Source organism: Ctenopharyngodon idella, chromosome 3, assembly GCF_019924925.1.
Source record: "Ctenopharyngodon idella isolate HZGC_01 chromosome 3, HZGC01, whole genome shotgun sequence".
Lineage (NCBI taxonomy): Eukaryota > Metazoa > Chordata > Actinopteri > Cypriniformes > Xenocyprididae > Ctenopharyngodon > Ctenopharyngodon idella.
In genome coordinates this window covers 26,304,826-26,319,887 of record NC_067222.1, presented here as the reverse complement: position 1 = coordinate 26,319,887, position 15,062 = coordinate 26,304,826, and the positions used below count along the sequence as shown (strand labels likewise).

Genomic DNA, 15,062 nt, shown 5'->3' with positions numbered 1-15,062 from the left:
TTTTAAATTGTTTAGAAATATATTTATTATTTTTTATAAAAATTATCTTGAAATATTTCTTTCTGCATAGCAGAAACGTAATCAAAGGAAAACAATATTCCTGTATAGTGTAAACATTCACAGACAATGTAAACTTTGTGCAGTGTTCAAGTCTGATGATATTCCAAAATGTGCTACAGTATGATTCCTGCGTCCTAAAACAGAGCAGGACCACGAGGAGTCCATCAAGTATCTCCAGAATATTCCAGCAGCGCTTTAATGCAATGAGTCTCGTCTTCATAGCGGATGAGGGAAGGCATGGAGGAAGTCTTTGAGGATTGGGTGCACAGGGATGCGGTCGATGTCTTTTCCGTCGCATGTTTCGATAATCCGTCTGCGGCACAGTTGCTGCAGGGACTGCACTGGTTCTTTCCTGTAGGGCCTGACGAGACCCTTCTTCGGGGAACTGATGTAGTGTTCCAGCAGTTTGAAAAGAGAGTCAAAAGATTCCTTGCTGCCGGTCAGGCTGAATTTGGAATTCTTGAAGGTAATCCGGACACTCACGGGACCGTGTTGTCCTTTGTAACTCAGCGTAAAGAACACGTCGCTCTGTCGACTGTCCCGGATCAGGAAAGTTCCGACTGGCTCTTTCTTCAGCTTCTGATGTGCCTCCTCTACAGTCATGGGACCCCAATAGAAGCCACTCTCCTCTAGCATTGAGGTGGTCTTTGCGATGATCTTGAAGTCTCTCGCATAGTTGAAGGGTCTGAAATGTGTCTGTAAAATGGCTGCCTGCTGGCTGGGTCTGGACCTTTGGGATTGGGAGACCTCTGGGGAGGGTTCTGTGCTCACTTGGGGTTCTTCTGTGCCTTGATTCCCTTCCACTGTACTGTGCGCCACCATCCTACAGGAAAGACCAACTGGTGTGGTCTTCCATACCGTACCACAGGAAGGTCATCTAGATGAGACTCATCTGTCTGTTGAAGAGAAAGTGAAGAACACAGTTAATGAGTTGCCCCTTCCAAAGCCAATCACGCGTTGTACTGAACATCACATAGGCTACAATAAGCTTGTTTCATGGCAACATAGATTGTGACGTATTTGGGATTCACTCATGTATGCATGGATTTATCTGTGAAATTACTAGTCCTATGTTAGGTTTATATAAACTTATATTTAGTTAGTTTTAGTTTTGGAACATTATACAAAACATTTGTATCTCTTATCTTAAGTTTACTTTTTATTATAAGCGTGACGTACAACAAACATTTATATTCATTTTTAATTTAAACTTTTAAATGACAAAACAGACCGATAAACCGTTCTCAACAGAAAAGTTAATTCAGCGTAAATCTTACCGTTTTAGCGAATATGAACTCCAAGAGTAGTCAATACAACTTTGCCTTTGACAAACTCTCGTCGCCGCTTCCAAAATCAGGTTTTTTGGAACTCCCATTGATTTATTCCACCGTTATATCTCGATAGAGACTTCCTCAGCGCACGACAGAAACTCTTCTAATGTTAGAATGAACTGGCAGGCGCTTTGAAACCATACATATAGAGCGAACAGCTCCGCCCATTTCCCGGAATTCTTGCTTCACTTTCAGGTTTTTTCTGTGAAATCAATTCAGGATTGGCCACTCCTACCTAAACGAGATAATGGTAGTCTATTCTTTCACTTCTCTTTTAAACTTTAATACATTTCCCCCACCCCCCCAAAAAAGAAGTTCCATTTATAAAACTTTTAAAGAACATGAAAATGACATAATATCTGAATTAAATATACTTAGGATCAACGTTAACGTGAATATTATAATGTTAGGTGTGTTTCTAGGCTGAGGTCTGTTATACAGCCTGATTCCCCTGACTTGGTCATTATTAATACTTTGACTATTAAAAAAATTTAAATTTATATATTAGTTTTTTCATATACTTTTCTTAAAAATGGCAGAACTTCTGGAATATTTACTATTACAACTGCAATGGACAGATGTGTAAGTAACACAAAAAACAACAGCATTAAGTGTAATTATATGCCTTTTTTTTCTAGTTTTTTTTTTTTGTGATACATCATTTCATGCAATATTGTCATACTTTGCATAGCACAAAAAAAAAAAAAAAAAAAAAAAATCTAGATTTATTGTGGATTATGCATGTCTGAGATCTACATCTCTGTAAAGCATTGGCCATAAATGAAATTCATTTCCAGCCCGTAAATCCACAGCTGCGGACCAGGCAAACATTTTTCCATAAGTTTCAATTCATACAAATAGAGATAGACTGAGAGTTTCATGACATGACTATATACATTCAGATGTGGTAAACACTGCACAAGTGCACAGAAAATAATCTGCTTTTTAAACATCATTGCATTGGTCTCCAGATTATGTTTAGTAGTTTTACATGCAATTTTTGGGGGAGTCAAAAATGCACATGAGATTATTCATCCAGTGCCTTAAGTCGTCATGGCCCAGTAAAAGGGACTTACATGTGACTCGAAAGCCCGTTTAATAAGAAGAATGACATCACCGTACTTCAAAATACTTACTAAATACTTGGTAATTTATTAAAATGAACTGTCCTGCCCGTGATTCGTTTGAATGATATCATTGTGAAACTGAAATTCCAGTCATGCAAATTCGAGGGTGTATTTTCTTTTCAATGGCTTGTTTGCTTTGGAGTAGAATTACTGGTTATACTTTCGTTTCTCTTGTATTTCTCAGAAAGACACATATTTACAGTAGGAGGACCACTAGCGGACAATAACGTACTTGCACTTCCAGATCCAAGGAAGAGGATCTAAACAAACAGGCATATGTGAATTATCAGGGCTTTTTCCTTGAAACAGCCTCCTTATCAGATGGAGGAACAGCTTGAACATGTTAAGCACATTTTTTATTCAGTGACAAAAATGACATCCTCATCATCATCATCATCATCTGAGTTTATCCTATCTCCAGATTTATCTGCAGATATTTACAGTATGATAGGCCTACATTTTGACTCATAATGCACAATGCAGAGCTCCATGTCCAATCTGTCTGAGGACTGAGTTGAGGATGCAGACCACCAGAAATCAATTGCATAGGCTATTCGCGCGTACCCAAAAAGCCATACGCTTTGTGTAATGCTTAATAATATCCGAATGAATCGCCAGATCAAATTCACTGTACAGCAGAAATCTGCAAAATGCCTGCAGCATACATTCTGTTTACATAATTGCATTCATGAAAATGATACTTACCTAGTTCCTTTATGGTTGAAAAGCTGTGTTTGCTATTCAAATATTTCTTACTGGTTCATCTTGCTGCATTATATTCCAGTGCTTTACGGGAAAATGAAAGTGAAAGCTTGTGTAGCCTACTGCTTTCCCACACAACATAATTCCTATAGATGTCGCTGTTTCTCCTAAACTGAAATCACAGGAGTCGTCTTGTGCTGGGCCTGGATCTGGACCTTTGGACCTTATTGTATTGAAAACAGGGAATAGGCTGCTTCTTAAAATAGCCTAGAGCTGCTATCCTCTCTGAAACGTAGGGAAACCACATGTTACGATGTTGTAAAGATGATCTGAAACTTACTTTCACATCTTTATCTCGTATAGGCTTCTTAAGAATTATATCTGTCATTATAGTGTCTCGGAAAGTACGTGATCACAAAATCAATGCAGTCGTGATTAAGAGATCAGATACAGAAAATAAACTGGTCACTTTCATTTTGAACTTTTTTTAAAGTCACGTGATCTACACCATACACAAAGCCTCGTGAGGTTTCCTTGAATAGTAGCCAATGTTTAGAAACGCTTCTTCCCTTACGTTTTTGTGAAACCATTTGTCATGACCTCATTTCAATAATATGCTCTGCACACTACTGCATTCAGACTAAACTTGATGTTTGATTTTCCTCTGGCGAAAAACATTGCACCTAACGTTACTTACAATGCGACTTTTAAAATTAGGAGTAACTACAACATAAAATTTAGCTAAACCCTCTAAATAGGCAACTACTACTACTACTACTACTACTACTACTACTAATAATAATAATAATAATAATAATAAACTTATTCCGTGTAATGTTGCATAATGGCCTGGAGGCATGGATAATTCATGAAAAATCCCTTGCGATAAAATGCGAAAATGATAACATTCTTATCACGTGACTGGGGCCGTGCATGCCAGATCTTTACATGAAAACACCATCTTTACTGTAAGTGCTGTTCACTAACAAAGATGCGTGTAAATAAGGTAGAGGTGTACTGTTACATAATCAGGAGTTTAAGACAACCAGAGAGTTTAAGCTATAAAGCTATAGAGCTATAAAGCGTATATCTGATGGCACCTGTCCAAACTAGCCTTTATCTGGCTCCTGGTTATGTAACAGTAGCCTACACCTGTGTCCTGTGGAAGTCAATGGGAACCGAAAATGTTTGGTTACCAACATTTTTCAGTATGTCTTCTTTTATGTTCTGTAGAAGAAAGAAATGTTCGAACAACATGAGGGTCAGTAAAATTATGATTTTTGGACTGTCCCTTTAAAAAGCTGTTTTAGTGGCTAATGTTAGGCCTATTTGTTTTGACAGTAGGCTACATGACTTATTTTATACAAGCAGAGGTGTAAAGTATTTGAGTAAATGTAATTAGTTACTGTAGGCCTACTTAAGTATATTTTGGCTACTTTGTACTGAGTATCAAAGATATTGGCAACTTTTACTCTCTACTTGACTACATTTTTGAACAAGTAAATGTACTTTTTACTCCACTACATTTGTGATGAGTAATGCAATAACAGATTACATTTTTCATGGCACCTAAATTTTTCTGCAGCAGTTTGTTCATCTAAGGGCATTGAAGGTACTATATCTTGTGCGTTTTGCCTTTACTCACCCAAACTTGTCAACAAGGATACTTTACGTGAATGTGAGTGCATTAGCAGGTAGTTGCTGATCGCAGGTGTTTGATTTATTAGATGAGGAAAATTACTTCAGCTTTTGATGAGGCTCAAACCAGGACGTACAGTAGACTTTGACTATTTAATTTTACTTAACATTGTTTTATTTATCTGCTATATTGGCAAGACCTTTTTGAAGGATATTGGTTTATTTATGGCCTTTCTGTGCACTTGAGCTTAACTGAGACTTGAGAGTTTGTAGACGTTTAAAAGGTTGTTGTGTCGACCTTGATTTATTGCAATATTGAGGTGTTCAGTTTTATTTTGATTTTAGAAAATAAGCTTGATTTCTCATATTACAAATCAATTGTTTCTTATTTTCACCGGCATGTCTCCCAGGTGTTGAGGACTAGTGCATCTCTGAGCCTACATTCAGCATGAGTAAAATACTTAAAGTATCTGATTTTAACAGTACTTAAGACTTTTACTCAAGTCAGTTGGTTACTTGTAACTTGTAGTGGAGTCATTTGCGATGTAAGGTATCTGTACTTTTACTAAAGTATGGCTTTCAGGTACTCTTTACACCTCTGTATACAAGAATGTCTAAACGGTTGAGACATATTTCAGTTATCCGTATAATTAAACCAATTAATGGTTAATGATATAATTAGCCTAGCTATGTTTTGCCTTAAAGCTTTTTTTTGTGTGACTGTATTGAATTTCCTTTAATTGCAGTCCAATAAACTGTTATTCCCATTTAAAATCCAGTTCAACATCCTGAATATTCAGACTAAATATTTCATGCATTCATGCCATCATTCTTTGATATTCTGGGAAACATATGCAACTCTAGCGCCATCTTCTGGGAGGCACACTGTGTTTACCAATCAGTTACACACAATTTCAATTCATTTAGAAAGTGAAATAATGTTGCAAATAATGTTTAGTGACGGATGTTGGACTCGGGCTATCAAGCACAGTTGCTTGAAGGCTTTTCTCATTTGTCAAGGATCATGAAACATATTGGTGCAAATGGTACTATATAAAATTAAATGTTTTGCTTTTGATTGACAACCATATTACTTAAGAAAAAAAAAAAAAAAAAAAAAGACAAGTTACATTTGTAAAGTGTAGGCTACTTTTAATAAAACCTTTATCCACAGCTTTTGTTCATTTTTGCTTCAGTTCCCTCCTAAAATTTAAGTCTTATCATGTGTGAAGCTGTTATCAGGAAAGAAAAGCTGGTTCTTTAGAGAGCCCCATATTGTCTTGAATGTTAAGATAGCTAACGTTTCTTTTAGGTTACGATTCCCATTCAGACACATTCACCGGTCGACAGTTCATGTAAGTAGACGCTTTTAGGCAAGGTAACTCATTTCATACATAATGGCAATCCAAAGTGCTCAAAATAATCTTAACATATGCATTAAAAACTATATATATATATATATATATATATATATATATATATATAAATACAATGGGTAATCAACAGGTTTGGAGAAAAAAGATCACACTAAAATGCTACGATTGTTATTAACGATTATTATGTCACAACTAAACCTAAATCTTTAATAACAGTTTGCTCACTCTCTCGACAACATTTGTGCTATTACATTTAAATGCGATTATTTTTATTAATTAAATTACATTTTCAGTAATTTATCAATAAATTGCGGAGAACATGAGAGATACGTTGGAAACCTGCAATGGTAAAATAAAGTCAAACTCTTCTCGAACCATTTGGGTCGGAACTGAAAATCTGCCTTGAGTTCACTCGGCGGAATTTTAATGACGGACTATCAACAATACGAACGGTTTAAATGGTTTACTCCTATGGAAAACTGTTTTTCAGTTAGCTTAACAAGATCATTGACTGGACTTTTATCCCTGATGCTGTTTTTCTATGATTTTGCGTAAACGGTTTTTTATTTTTTTATCTGAGAGCATGCCAGCGTTGGTTGACGCACATAGTAGAGTTAATTTGCTCGGTAATAACATAGAAGCAACTTCTCAGAAGCCCTCGCTCTTCAAAATCCACAAGGTAACTTTTTGACTTTACTACTAATTACAGCAGCATGTCTCTGCTTTTGGTCATGGTAAAACTGCAACTTAAATCGATATCAGTTTTGCCCCGGGGCACGTGGTTTCCATAGAAACGACCCGAGTGTTCAATGCATTTGAAGGGCACGAGTACAAAACTGTACTCGCTCGATCTGTGGATGCTGTTAAGCAAGCTATACGTTTATTTTTGACTTGACAACTCAAAACTGCATTATAAATACTATATATGCATATTAAAATTGTGCATATTATATGCTTGCTTTCAGTCTTTTAATTGTGCCTCTTTGCCCAAACAGGAGTGCATCTTTCACTGTTGCTGGACTTTATAGCACTCCACCATGGTGCTGAAGATCTTCTTTCCCCAATGCTGCAATACTGCTGACAGCGGCCTGCTGGTTGGGCACTGGATACCAGGTCACAATTCTGCTGTGGTACTCGCCGTCATTCACTACCCATTCATACCGGGTCAGGTGAAGAAGTACTTGAGTCAGATGCAGAGCCAGTCTGAAGTGGATCTCACAGTCCTGGGTTCCTGGAGTATGCCCAAAGAAGGCAAAGAAGGAATGGACAGCTTCCTAAAAGACCTGAGTACCATCTTTCCACAGAAATGTTGGCTGCAGTTGAGTCGTGAATTTGGCAAAAGAGGCTTTACCTGCCAGGTGGTCCAAAACAATGGGAAACTTCTACAGGACCGGGAGCAGAAGAACAAAGATAACAGCAGCGATGACAGCAGCGAGGAAGATAAGATCATCTTCGTTCATTACGACCAGCGGAAGGTAATGCTGTCCCAGCTTCACCCTGTACAGGAGGTCAGCCAGAAGTCTGACATTGAGCCTTCAGAGCTGCGCTTGGTCTTCCAAACAGTGGCTCAAAGTCAGCCTCTCTTTTTCCTGGACAAATATGACGACGGGCCTCTCAAGCTCACCCACTGGCAGTCTGAAGGCAGAGAGGCTAGTATTATTGCAGAGCTTCTAAAACAAGCTTCTGTTCCGGTCTGCATCTTCCTAACGTGGCTGCTGTCTCTGTGGCACTGGTTTTGCAGCTTCAGGTGAGTTAATGTGTCTCAGCTTGAACCTGTTGTCGATACTGAAGAGTGATGGAGAACATTGAAATTCAAATCTTTTGGTATTTTACAGGATTTTACATTTTCGCCCAGTGCTGTTCATCTCGAGCAAGCTGTCCACCTGTGTTCAGTCAGGGTACAGAGCAGTTCATTTCAAGACTGTTTTCTCCCCCCAAAGAGCTGCTACACACATGGATTTTATGAGGTATAGTACTCAGGTCAAGGATATATAAGAGCGCCATTGATAGCGAAAAAGAAGAATCTTTTAAACTGTAATTTAAAGGGTTAGTTTGCCAAAAAATGAAAATTCTGCCATCATATACTCACCTTCATATCTTTTTAAACCTGACTTTCATTCATCTTCGGAACACAAATGAAGATCTTTTGGATGAAATCTGAGAGATTTCTGTCACTCCATTGACTGCCTTTGCAACGACCGCTTTGACACTTCAAAAAGTTCATAATCCAAATTTTCTGAAGAGACACAATCACTTTATGTGATGAACAGTTTGAATTTAGGCTTTTATTTCACATATAAACATTCATCAACTCACACATCAGATATGATAAACAGAAGCTCAAGCATGTTTGCTTGATGTGTGAGAACCAATGAGGTTCATTCTTGTGTGTTACGCAGCATATTTGAGCTTCTGGAAGAGGTTTGTTCTCGCACATGAAGCAGGATTGGTTGAGCTTCTGTTTATGTTCTTTTTGTTGGTTCCATATGGTTTGGAAAATGTTTATACCAATTTCAAGTTTCAGTTTAATTACTTTTTTGTTCTGTAACCATGAAGTTGAAAGTTTCCTTGAATACGTGTGCGTGTACACCTCCCACCTTCCCAGGCTTTAAATATATTTTTGATGATAAAAAGTAATTTGTATACAATTATAATGAATTACATACATTTTTGGGGAGTCGTAGCTCATGACATTTTACTAACCTTGCATTGTCAAAAAAAGGTCAGATTTTCTGATATTTTAATAGTCTTAACGATCTTGACAAACAGTCCTGAAGAAGGTTTGTTAAATGTTTTTTGTTAGAAGTTTTGTTAGAAAAAATAATAATAAATTGCCAATCTACAGTACATTAATTCTTGTAATGAGGCTTTTATTTCTTGATTATGGTATCAGGAGAGTTTACATTTACATTTTTCTTTTATTTATGCACAAGATTCAGAATTTAGAAATTAGAAAATGCTCTTTTAAAAAATAAGTGCCATGTCATCAAGGTATCATGTTACGCCATTATTGTTATATTAATCAATAAAACATATTTTCACGTCTTTCTTTTTTCACTCCTCTGCAGAAAAGCAAACATTTTTGTGTCCTTTCTTGTGGACATAGCCCTTGGTTTGCTGCTTGTCTCATGGCTTTATAGGGAGAATCGTATCAGCAAATTAGCGAATACTCTGGTACCTGTGGCAGATGTAAGTATGACATGTATTAAGTTAAGTAAAAAAATAAAAAAATGTAAGATTTTTAATGTTAATGTTTTTGAAAGATGTCTCACATGACTTAATGAAAATAGAGTACAAATTGTGAAATATTACAAGAATTTAAAATAATTGTTTTCTATTTCAGTATATTTTAAAATACAATTTATTCCTGAGATCAAAGCTGAATTTTTTTTTTAACATCATTATTACAATCTTCAGTGTCACATGATCCTTCAAAAATCATTCTAATATGCTAATTTGCTACTCAAGAAATATTTATTTTTACCTATATTGAAAACAGTTGTGCTGCTTAATATTTTTGTGGATTCTCTAATGAATATAAAGTTCAGACAAACAGCATATATATATATATATATATATATATATATATATATATATATTATATAATCTTGCAGCGTGTGGCTAAAGAGCTCCAGGAGCTGTTAGAATGGCTGATGGGAGCTCCTGCTGGACTGAAGATGAACAGAGCTCTTGACCAGGTGCTGGGGAGATTCTTTCTCTACCACATCCATCTGTGGATCAGTAAGTACATCCTCGGTTGAGGCGTTTTCACGGTGTTTCAAGCTTATTACAGAAGCTCATGTATGTCTTGTGATTGTGTCGGCAGGTTACATCCACCTGATGTCTCCTTTCATTGAGAGGATCCTGTGGTATGTTGGACTGTCAGCCTGCTTGGGATTGACCTTTGCTCTTTCCATACTGTCCGACATTGTGGCCCTCCTGACTTTTCACATCTACTGTTTTTATGTGTATGGGGCAAGGTGAGGTTCAATTCTGTGGTTCTGTATGTCATTTTCTAACCTACTTTCATGTTCATGCACTTCTAGTGTTTTCCAGTAGAGGGCAGTGTCAACCTTTATAATTACATTGTGCCACTTAAAGGGACCACTGAGGTTTTCATTCCCTTACATTGTTGGAATAAAAGTGAATTTTATGTTCTACGCAAGAAAGAAATTTATACTGGTCTTTAGGGATGCAGTTCATGGCAGAATTTTTCGGTGTACTGTCTCTTTAAGGTTATATCTCAGATCTCTCTGGTCAGTTACTTTCATTTATATTAACAGTCTTGAGGATTTTATTTTCATATTACCCTTGAGACAACATTCTAGGCCTTTTTCTGGGAATTTCTAGGGCAATTTTCTGAGAATTGCAACACAGTTTCTTTATTATGAATTGTACTTTCTTATCTCTCTTGTCAGACTGTACTGTCTGAAGATCTATGGTCTCTCCTCCCTGTGGCGGCTCTTCAGGGGAAAGAAATGGAATGTACTGAGGCAGAGGGTTGACTCGTGCTCATACGACCTGGACCAGGTACATCTCTTGCACAATTTTATATCCCTCATTCATGTACTAGCTATTCATCACAACCTTACAGAGCAAACTGACACTGATCTGTTTCTTTGCAGTTGTTCATTGGCACATTGCTCTTTACGATTCTGCTGTTCCTGCTTCCCACCACTGCCCTGTATTACCTGGTCTTCACCCTGGTGAGTCACTCTGACATGAGTTTCAACTTCATCCTTATTCCAGCCCCATTGGAGCGTCTGATGCAGTTCTCTGCTATTTTTACATTTTTAAAGTCTGTAGCTCTTGATCCTTTTTTTTTTTTTTTTTTTTTCCCTGTAAACTACCTTTCAAAAGTTTGGGGTCAGTAAGATTGTGCGTGTGTGTGTGTGTGTTTTGTATAAAAGAAGTCTCTCATACACACCAAGGCTGCGTTTATTTGATCAAAATAACTGTTTATTATTTTAATATATTTTACAATGTAATTTATTCCTGTGATGGCAAAGCTGAATTTTCAGCATCATTACTCCAGTCTTCAGTGTCACATGATCCTTCAGAAATCATTCTAATATGATGAAGAAACATTTCTTAACATGTGTGCTACTTAATCTTTCTGTGGAAACCATAATACATTTTGTTTTGCAGGATTTTTTGGTGACTAGTTAAAATTTTGTAACAATGTAAGTCTTTACTGTCACTTTTTACTGTCACTTGATCAATTTAATGCATCCTTGGTCAGTAAAAGTATTTATTTCTCTTTAGTATTTATTTCTCTTTTGAACAGCAGTGTATGTAACAGATTTTTACTGTATGTGTTATGGTTATGGTACTTATGGTTCAGGACTGTGCTGTAGTGCTTGATACTCTACTAATACATAATACATGGGTCAAAGACGAAAATGGGTTTTCAAGCATCAAAACAATAAGTGTAATACAGCTTTGAATTGTTGTTGTTGTTTTTCAATACACCAGTATTGGGTCCTGTTTAATTTGTTTGTTTTTTCTGAGCAAAAATTAAATATCATACATTTTTACCATGATTTACAGAAGACACCCACTAAAATGTCATTCAGTATAACCATCTTGTCAGGGATATTTACAACAAAAAATCAATTTATGCTATATTAAAGACTAATTAGTTTTACCCCAAATGCTAATTACTTGTAATTTTACATTTTTAAACTTTGCCTCTATCCTAGGTTTTGCCCATTTGTCAGCAAGAATTTTTTACTCATTTAAAATGCAATCAAATTTAGTATGCTCACTTATTCTTTTATATATTTTCATACATATAGGTCAGAATAAGTATGTTGTTTCAATTTTGAATGACAATGGAACATTATTTCACCCACATTTTGACATTTTGTTCTCCCAAAACTTACTTGAAACCTTAAAAGTAGACGTTTTGCTTGCATTTAATGTGCTTTTCTATGTATATAAAATCACTTTTTTACATTTATATTGATGCATACATCTAAATGTCTTTGACCCACATATAGCATATAGTATAGAAATATGGGGTTGAAATTCAATTTTAGATGTAAAATGTCTCTAATATGAGTAATAAATTATAAATGTTGTTAACATGTGTAAGTTGTTTCTCTGTATATTTCTAGCTGCGGCTGGTGGTGGTGTTGTTTCAGGGAGTGATTCACCTCAGTGTCGACTTTATCAACTCCTTCCCGCTGTTCGCCATCGGTCTACGTATCTGCAGACCATACAGACTGGCAGGTGAGCCATACTGTATTACACTGAAGAAATGAACTTTAGTTTAAGTTTCTTTTCTTTTGTATCAATTGATGATAAAGAAGAAATTATGAATGTATTTTTAGGCCTTTTACTTGGCAATCATGTGTTTATATACCTGATCGATTAGAAAAGGTCCTTTGTGAATCTCTTTTGATTCTAGAGGGGGTTAAATTCAAGGTGCTTTGTGAGGAGCCAGGAACTCCTTTACACCTGATGATGGAGGTAGGTTGGTTATTGGTTAAACAGCATGTCATCCTGTAGTTTATTTATGCTTGGGTTTTACTTTGGGTTTGACCTGTTGATTTTGTGGGATGGGTAATTGAATAGCTCTGTTTGGCTCACTGTGCAGTTTGTCGTATAATTCATAATCAGTGCAAACACTACTTTAATTGTCTCTGAGGTTTGATAATGAATCATGTTCCAGATGAGCAAACATGAATGAAAAATGTCTTTTTTTCTTTTCTCCTTCTTCAGATCAACCCAATAAAGTGTAGCTCTGTACTACAGTGTTACCGTACGCCCACCTATAGCTGTTACCCTAAAGATTCCTGGGCCGCATTGTGCAAGAAACTGTTTGTGGGAGAACTCATTTACCCCTGGAAGCAGAAGACTACCAAGATGGACTAACTTTATGGGATCATGCAAGAGCCCCTAGAAGACAGCAACTAGACATGTGCACTCACACTAGGAGAAAGTGCTGTGTTGGTCAGACTTCGCTGACATTCAAGATAGTCTTAATTAGATTTTTTATGAAAATAATCCTACATTGTTGTTTTAAATCATAATCTTTCCTTTTCCAGACACTGATCAGAGTCTTTGATTGAAACTGTGATTATGTTTTGTATTTATTCTTCTACTACTTTTGTATAACATTGAGATGTGCCATTTAAAAAAAAAATATTAATTGTAATTTTAATAATTAAAACTAGTCAATATATCAAACCATAATTTCACCAGGATCATTTGAACTGGAAGTTTTTTTTTAGCTGTCTCTCGTGAGATAGAAAGGGAATGACTTGTAGAAATTTGTCAAGTTCATGTGTTTAAAGTTTTATGAGTCTAATCTAGCTGACTCATGTGAACTGTCTCTCAATGTTGAGTATAAATATAGATTTGTGTATTAAATTATTTGACCATGATCCACTTATGTCAGTGTTGCCAAATCAATGTTGTTTTGTAGCTATTATAATTAATATAAATTATTTAATAAAAACTGATTTGTATAAATTCAGATGATTATGATCATAATACACATTTGTGATGTTCATTTGTAAACCCCTAATTTACCTCAATAAAGTTTATTTAATCCTACATTACAGTATCTTTGTGCATCTTAAATCATTCTTACATAAGTCATGTTTGCACTATAAACAATTGCTATTTAAAGTTTACCTATTTTCAGAAATGTGCTAGTATAACTAGTCATGGATCTTTTGTTTGGGAGTACAGCCTGTGAAGAATGTGCTCAGACTAGACTGAGAGAACAACACAATAATGACTGCTGTGGCAACTGACTATTCAATGACACATGAAAAACAAATAAGCTGGGGATTCACCTGCATGTTTGTGTTGAGGGAATAATACCTTTGTGTGTATCTGACACAAAGATGGGTAGTCAAAAATTGAAATATCTGCATGGTATTCCTGGACCCAGGTTATTTCCAGTTAGATAGATTTGGCTGATTTTTTTTTATCCAAAGTGACTTACACTGCATTCAAGGTACACATTTAGATTTGATCAGTTCTTGCTTTCCCTGGGAATCAAACCCATGACCTTGGTGTTGCTAGTGCCACACTCTACTGTTTGAGCTACAGGAAAGATTATTGGTTACATTAAATAGTTAGTTCACCCAGAAATGAAATTTCTGTCATTTATTACTCACCCTCATGTCGTTCCAAACACATAAGACATTTGTTCATCTTCAGAACACAAATTAAGATATTTTTGATGAAATCCGATGGCTCGGTGAGGCCTCCATTGACAGCAAGACAATTAACACTTTCAGTGCCCAGAAAGCTACTAAAGACATATTTAAAACGGTTAATGTAAGTACAGTGGTTCAACCTTAATATTATAAAATGCCGTGAATAATTTTTGTGCGCCAAAAAAACAAAATAATGACTTTATTCAAAACACTGCTTCATGAAGCTTCGAAACTTTACGAATCTTTTGTTTCGAATCAGTGGTTCGTATCAAACTGCCAAAGTCACGTGAACCATTGAAATTTCAAAACACTTATGACGTAACGAAGCCTCATTTACTGAAATCACGCGACTTTGGCAGTTTTATACGTGCTCTGAACCACTGATTCTAGACAAAAGATTTGTAAAGCTTCGAAGCTTCATGAAGCAGTGTTTTGAAATCGCCCATCACTAGATATTGTTGAATAAAGTCGTTATTTATTTTTTTTGGCGCACAAAAAGTATTCTCGTCACTTCATAACATTAAGGTTGAACCACTGTAGTCACATGAACTGTTTTAAATATGTCTTTAGTACCTTTCTGGGCGTTTGAAAGTATTAATGATCTTGCTGGCAATAGAGGCCTCACTGAGTTATCGGATTTTATCAAAAATA

The 15,062-nt window shown here is 36.1% G+C and overlaps 2 protein-coding genes across 3 annotated transcripts; one reads left to right on the top strand and one right to left on the bottom strand.

Annotated features, from left to right (window-relative positions):
- On the bottom strand, nt 1–1,626 carry socs1a (suppressor of cytokine signaling 1a). The gene is made up of 2 exons (XM_051888599.1): nt 1,338–1,626; nt 1–956 (listed from the first exon to the last, which is right to left on the bottom strand). Exon 2 carries the CDS (start codon nt 880–882, stop codon nt 277–279), a length of 606 nt encoding a protein of 201 aa, XP_051744559.1. The 5' UTR covers nt 883–956; nt 1,338–1,626; the 3' UTR covers nt 1–276.
- A 4,452-nt stretch (nt 1,627–6,078) lies between these two features.
- pigq (phosphatidylinositol glycan anchor biosynthesis, class Q) lies at nt 6,079–13,797 on the top strand. 2 transcript variants are annotated; one of them, XM_051888598.1, is made up of 11 exons: nt 6,079–6,213; nt 7,230–7,981; nt 8,070–8,201; nt 9,303–9,423; nt 9,849–9,975; nt 10,061–10,214; nt 10,653–10,764; nt 10,860–10,940; nt 12,354–12,468; nt 12,647–12,708; nt 12,961–13,797. In XM_051888598.1, the coding sequence occupies exons 2-11, from the start codon at nt 7,272–7,274 to the stop codon at nt 13,111–13,113; spliced, it is 1,767 nt and encodes a 588-aa protein (XP_051744558.1). In that variant the 5' UTR covers nt 6,079–6,213; nt 7,230–7,271; the 3' UTR covers nt 13,114–13,797. The 2 variants fall into 2 exon arrangements, with proteins under 2 accessions (XP_051744558.1, XP_051744557.1); XM_051888597.1 differs by lacking the exon at nt 6,079–6,213 and adding an exon at nt 6,609–6,913.
- Nucleotides 13,798–15,062: the final 1,265 nt, after the last annotated feature.